The sequence below is a fragment of the Palaemon carinicauda genome, chromosome 37 (assembly GCF_036898095.1).
Source record: "Palaemon carinicauda isolate YSFRI2023 chromosome 37, ASM3689809v2, whole genome shotgun sequence".
Taxonomy (NCBI): domain Eukaryota; kingdom Metazoa; phylum Arthropoda; class Malacostraca; order Decapoda; family Palaemonidae; genus Palaemon; species Palaemon carinicauda.
The window spans coordinates 41,592,034-41,599,533 of NC_090761.1; the positions used below are offsets into that span (position 1 = coordinate 41,592,034).

At 32.4% G+C, this 7,500-nt stretch overlaps 1 protein-coding gene across 1 annotated transcript in view; it reads left to right on the forward strand.

The window, feature by feature from the left end:
- Positions 1-7,500, forward strand: part of LOC137629594 (atrial natriuretic peptide receptor 1-like) — a 1,161,427-nt gene that overhangs the window by 745,391 nt on the left and 408,536 nt on the right. The window contains 1 exon segment of the mRNA XM_068361051.1: positions 2,604-2,790. Within this exon segment, the coding sequence (XP_068217152.1) occupies positions 2,604-2,790 (187 nt within the window).

Consider the following 7,500-nt stretch of genomic DNA (forward strand, 5'->3'; position numbering starts at 1 on the left):
ACGGGGTAGGTTGAGGTCGATAATTTTTACATTTAGTGTCTAAAAAAAGAGCTGGCTGTTCCTAAAGGGTACACACACACACACACACACACACACACACACACACACACACATATATATATATATATATATATATATATATATATATATATATGATAATTTTGCACATATATACGTGTTTTTCATATTCATGTAAGCCATATATTATACAACTCTTAAAATCTAGATTCTCTCTACCTTGGGATCAAAGACCCATCAAGGAATCAAATTAATGATAATAGCTTTTGGTTGGCCAAGGGAATCGAACCCGGACCCAAGAAACAGAGGGAAGATTTTGATTATCAGATGGAAGAACTGAAGGATTTATGAACTTATTTGCTGTTAAACTGCAGAGACACCCGCTAATATTGTACCTGGTAAAATTACCCGGAAATCTGTAAATTGTATCCATAATGTTTCAGGTTACATTACGTAAGAATTTTATAATCTGCGGTGGAGGATGAGACAAAAATAATGACAGGGTTTAAATCCAATTTCTAAAATGATTCTGTAAACGTATTGCAACAAGTCCAGAATTCTCGTGTTTTTTAAATTTTCTATGCCCCAGACTTCATAAGCTTGCTTGCTTATGAAGTTGCCAAATCCCTGCCTAGAGGTGAAAATAATTTAGTATGTGGTATTGCATCATAAATCATGCAGGGAGTATGTCATGTCAAGCGTTTGAGTCTATTTCAATTTTTAAATAGGCGTCCTGGAAATGTGTTTAAAACTAACATTTATCAATTCCCGGGGATAGCTCGTTATTTAAAATATTAATGTATTTTTATAGCAACACAGTTACATTTTTATAATTGTTCTAATATTTGAAATATTGATGCATTTTGAAAAGCAATTTAGGAGAATTAATTTTCTTTTTATTGAAAGAAAATATTCATTAAAAACGTAATTGAGTTTGTTATTGTTTTAACCTATCATTTAAATGGGAGCTTTATGTTATGGCGTCGATGTCCATCTGGTTGCTTATCCAATCTGTTATCTTCCCCTCATATTATTCCAACTCGCTACTGTAATCTGTAGTTATTCCTTCATATTTCAACTTGCTTTTCACCACTGAATGACTGAAAAGTGCATATTGCTTAGATTCTTTAGCCTAAATCTCATACATGCATGCACTACATAATTATTTTTTTTTCTCACTTCTCATATATTTATTATTAATTCATACATTTGTTCGCATTTCTTCACCATGAAAGTAAACGAATGTCTGCTAATGTCAGAAGGACGATCATTGAATGGAGTTACTTTAATTATGCAATATGGATTCAAAGGGTGGATCTATCAGCTCATAGATTTGCCAAATATTAATGTTTTTAGATGAATGTAGGCTCTTGGAGCACACTATTTTGTCTCATTTTGTAGATTATTATTATTTGTTGTCTTTTGTCCTTCTTGATAACTCACCATGAACTCCATAGTCTCCTTTACGTTGTATATCAGTTTTATATCATGAGTAGGATGGTTATTTTTGGTCGAAATATATCTCATCATTACGTAATTGAATAATTTAGTTTAACTTTAATTTTTTTAGTTTGTAAATACTATTTTGTTAAGCATACAAATCACTGTAGATTGAAATACTCTCTTATGCTGTTTCACTTTATATTTCTAATCTTATTTTTTATGTCGTCTTGAAATATCATGAAGTATAGATAACGTTTTCATGAATTTATTATTAGAAATTCAGAATTGTGAGATGATATCACGAAATGCGTTGTTTCAGTCATTAATTTGAGAGCCCTCATTTCTCTCTCTCTCTCTCTCTCTCTCTCTCTCTCTCTCTCTCTCTCTCTCTCTCTCTCTCTCTCTCTCTCTCTCTCTCTCTCTCTCTCTCTCTGTATTGCTTCATTTTCAGGACTGATGCAGCTGTTGTTTAGTATATTCAACATACTTTATTTTTATATTCTTCCTAATTTCCTCCTAAATACTGCTATTTTAATACATCTATTACTACTGTTTTTTTTTATTAATAATGATGAATACGATAACTGTTATAGTACTACAAATATGAATTGTAATGCAATATGATAACCGATAACGTTGCTATGAATATTTATAAACGTTAAATTTAAGGTAGTCATATAATAAATAATGGAAGTGCTACTTAAAAATCATTATTATTATTATTATTATTATTATTTTTGTTATTATTATTATTATTATTATTATTATTATTATTATTATTATTATTATCATCATCAGCTAAGCTACAACCCTGATTGGAAAAACGGGTACTAGAAGCCCACGGGCTCAAACTTAGAAAATAGCTCAATGAGGAAAGGGAATGGGGAAACCTAGAATAGTGTGTCTTGAGTGTACCCCCAAGCAAGGGAAATCTAATCCAAGACAGTGGAAAACCATGATAGAGACTATGGCACTACCTAAGACTAGAGAATAATGGTTAGATTTCCGAGTGTCTATCTTCTAGAAGAGCTGCTTACCATAACTGATAGTAATAATTACATCTTTTCTTAAATAGTAATAACAATGATAATATCGTTACGCAAAGCCTCGTGTTCAAATTACTTAACCTTTATCTTACACAGGTGAAGCAGATAGCTGAGAATGAATTTGGTTACCGATACGACGAAGAGAGCGTCAACCCCTACGTGGCTGGGTTCTTCGAGGGCGTGCTGGTGTATGCTGCCGCCCTCAACTCTACTCTGAGGGCCGGAGGATCCATGAAAAATGGAAGGGACATCATCAAACACATGTGGAACAGGACCTTTGATGGTGAGTGTAATACCTGCATTTATTTTATCAATAGGCTGAACAAGATGTGCAGAAAAAGCAGTATATTTTCGATCAAAATGTCCAGCAATATGGTTTCATTTTCCAAATTAGATTCTGTTGCATTTGGGAGGACTTTCGGCATTCATTTGTTGTCATTTCTATAGACTATTTTATTTCTATTATGGGGTTTTTATTGTATTTTGTGTAAGTAGTTTCATATTTGATTTTTTTTCCAATATTTTTTTTTATCCGAATTTTGACGTATTCAGTTATTTCCTTTTTTTCGCTTTGAAATATTTTGTAATACGTTGTATACATTTTTATGAAGTTTTATTCCTTTTTCCATACAAATTAGGTGAACGTCAGATATATGTGGAATTCTTTGGTGTGATAATACGGGTATGTCAGTTTTTGTCGTGGCTTTCGCCTGGGATGCTTACCGTATCACTTTTTATAATACATGACTCTCTCTCTCTCTCTCTCTCTCTCTCTCTCTCTCTCTCTCTCTCTCTCTCTCTCTCTCTCTCTCTCTCTCTCTCTTAAGTCTTAAAATCATCGATAAAACTTTTAAACAAAAAACACAGAAGGGAAACGTCAAGGCAATCAAGGAAGTAATTGGCAAAGGAAATGAATCTCCATTTTTACTCCTCAATGGATCGACAAACTTCCAAGACTTAAGAAGCCAAGGCAAACATGAAATGTTGGAGGGGGGCCACAGTTTGGGGGATCGGATGAGGGTGAAATGGGAATGCATAGGTGATGAAGGGGGTGGGTGACAGTCCAAGATGGGTCGGGGTTTGAGTGTGCTTGAGATAGGATGGACTCGGGTTGGGCATTCCTGGTGATGGAGACTTTAGAACCCCTTCCGTCATATTGGGGAGACGGCAGACTGTCTAAATCGGTTTCCACTTGGAAGAGTTTTTGACTTTCATAGTTATTATCATGGATTTGACAAGAGCAGAGTTTGTTTGCGCATTCCATTGTTTTTATTTTTATTCTTAGGTGAAATCATTTTAATTTAAAGAGTGAATTCACGAGTTGGTGGATGACAAGACTGTGATAAAGTCTTCTTATGAAAACGAACAGCTTTTTCTTACTTCCAGTGAAGGATGGCATTAAGATGTGATACGTTTGCGTTTATGCTATTCACCATTGACCTTAAAATAAAACAAGATTTTATGTCAAATCTATTATTATTATTATTACTGTATTATTATTATTATTATTATTATTATTATTATTATTATTATTATTATAATGATAATAATGATAATAATTATTATTGTTGTTATTATTATTATTATTATTATTATTATTATTATTATTATACTTTCGCCAGCGAAGTTGGGAGGAGGTTATGTTTCTGCCCTAGGTTGTCCGTTTTTTTGTCTGTATGTTTATGAACAACTTCCTGGAAACAATTTTACTCGTAGAGTAATGAAACTTTCAGGGATTGGTTTTATGTTGGAACGTGGAAATAATTCAATTTTGAAAGTCCTAGATCAAAAGTATAGGTCGAGCAAAAGGTCGACCGAAATAAGCGGCGTGACAGATGTCTGCACTTTCAGCGTACTTTTCTAGTTATTATTATTAATGTTGTTGTTGTTGTTGTTGTTGTTGTTGTTAGCTAAGCTAAAATTCTAGTAGAGAAAAGGATGCTACTATCCTAAAGGCTCCAACAAGGAGAGCAGCCCATTGCGGAAAGGAAATTGGGAAATAGCGAAAAGGTAAAACTCTCTATAGGAAAGGATGATAGTGGTCTCGGCATTATCTTTTTATCAAGTACCAGCATATTGTTGTTTTCCAAGTGTCAATGGAAATGCACCAACCTTCAGACTTTTTACGTGAACAATATAAAACTGTATTCTCTCTCTTTTATTTGTTCATTTCCCTATTTAATAATTCGTATTTCCGAGTGGTATAAAATTGTGTTCTATCTCCCTTTTATCTCTTCATTTCCCTATTTAATAATTGATATCTCCGAGTGATATAAAATTGTGATCTCTCTCTCTCTTCTATATGTTCATTTCCCCATTTAATGACTGGTACTTCCGGTACGCTGCTCATTTTTCAAGACTCATTTTTATCATCTTCCTAACTGGCGATTTTTAATTTTTCCTTGCATAAGGGACAAGCAAATTTTCCATTTTTTAATGATGTGGCACTTTATATTTCCCTGCTTTCATATTGTTATTTTCTGATCTCTTAACTAATATTCTCTATTTTCTTCTGACATATCTCATTCTTTTTATTCAAAAGAATTTTGCATGTTTCTTTTTTTATAATAATTTTACGCTTTCTGTTTTATTTAAATTTTTCATAACATATTTTCCAAGTCAAAAGTGACATTTTCTATATTCCTTGTTTCCCAACTGCCCTTTCCATTTTCACTCGTTAATACCTATCATTCATTTATTTTCTTGCTTTTCCTTGCATATAAATTTTCCACTTTCCTTCGCTCACAACTGGATTGTCTATTACCCACTGTTATGAAGAATTTTATCTATTTTCCCCCATTTCAAAAGGAACATTTTCCCTTTCATACATTTATCATTTTCCCCTTTCATTAGTATTTTAAACTCCTTCGTAACTGACACATTCTATTTCTCCTATTTTATAACTGACACCATTTTCCTCCATATATAACTGACATTTTCATTTCCTCGTTTCATATCTTGACTTTTTTTTTTCTTTTTTTTTCTGTATCAAAAGTGGCGTGGTGGCTTTCTTGACGGCCATCTTCCATTTTTTCTCATTATTGGTAATACATTTCTTATTTTCTCTTTATTTAATGTAACTGGCTTTTATTGTCTTTCTTACACGACTGACATTTTTCACTATTTTTCTTTCGTAAATGACGTTTTCTGTTTCCCTTTTTATGTTTATCCCTCTTTCGTTAATCACATTTTCTATATTAATTTTTTATAAGTGGCTTTTACCATTTTATTCTTAATAAATGCTCCTTCATTACTGACATACGGTTTTCACCTATTTATCGCTATTTTAATTTTCTTTATTATAAATTTAATTCTCTCATAAAAAAGATTTTCCATTTCTCCACTTTAATGCCTTTTTTTATTTTCTCTCATAGGTAACTGGTAGTTTACGCTTTCCTTCTTTCCATAAATTTTTTCCCCATTTCCTATTTCGTTATTTTCCTTTCTTTTTTTCAATTGCCTTAGGAGCTATAATTTATTATTTTATTGGTAACTGAAATTTACTTTTTTTTTTCCTAACTGGCATTCTCCATTTTATTTCTTGACACCCGTACATTATCCTCTTTATCTCTTTCGTAATTCACATTTATATATATTTTTTTTATTAGTATTGATTGTAAATTTTCCCCCTTGAATTATCATTTTCCATTTTCCCTCTTTCGTCGATGGGATTTTCAGTTTTCCAATTCCCTGCTTGCTGGCTTTTCCCTTTGAGGACGTCTAAGCCTTTTTATCATCATGTTGAGCACAGCCGTGTTTACGTGCACATTATCCTGATTGGACCAGACAAGTATAGATTGATTAAAGGCTTTCAGTCTATGATTCCTTTATTAAGTAGTAGGGTGAGAATCCTGAAAAAAATATCTCCAGCCTTTGAGCTTTTCATTTCAAACACTCGTTCCTTTCATGCGCTTTGGCATTGCTTGCACCAAATGAATTTATGTGAGATGCCTGCGTTTTCTTTTCCAATTGCTCAAAGCATCTCATCATGATTTGCATTGGATATTATTATTATTATTATTATTATTATTATTATTATTAATATCCAAGCTACAACCCTAGTTGGAAAAGCAAGATGCTATAAGCCCAGGGGCTCCAACAAGGAAAAATAGCCCAGTGAGGAAAGGAAATAAGGAAATAAATAAATGAAGAGAATAAATTAACAATAAATCATTCTAAAATAAGTAACAACGTCAAAACAGACATGTCATATATAAACTATTAACAACATCAAAAACAAATATGTCATAAATAAACTATAAAAAGACTCATGTCCGCCTGGTCAACAAAAAAGCATTTGCTCCAACTTTGAACTTTTGAAGTTCTACCGATTCAACCACCCGATTAGGAAGATCATTCCACAACTTGGTAACAGCTGGAATAAAACTTCTAGAGTACTGCGTAGTATTGAGCCTCGTGATGGAGAAGGCCTGGCTATTAGAATTAACTGCCTGCCTAGTATTACGAACAGGATAGAATTGTCCAGGGAGATCTGAATGTAAAGGATGGTCAGAGTTATGAAAAATCTTATGCAACATGCATTTATTGGTGAGAATTATTAAAATCTACCTTTCCGTAAAGCAGGGGCGTAACTAGGTGAGAATGGGCCCGTGGCATTTTCTTACAGTGGGCCTACATTACCTCAAAAAAAAAAAAAAAAAAAATATATATATATATATATATATATATATATATATATATATATATATATATATATATATTATATTATGAGAGAGAAAGTAGAGAGATTGATTTGATATATCGTAGAACTGGTAGGCATAAGAAATTGAAATATAATATGCAGGCATTGAAATAAAATTACTAATTGTTAATACATACATAGCTTAGGAAAAAAAAACATCTAAATTATATATTCTCAATAATGAATCAGATGAATACACTTATGTAGGCCTATGCGGCCGTTACATTATTACATAATTACGATACCTATAAAATGAAAATAAACACAACTTGGTCCAAAACATTTATACCA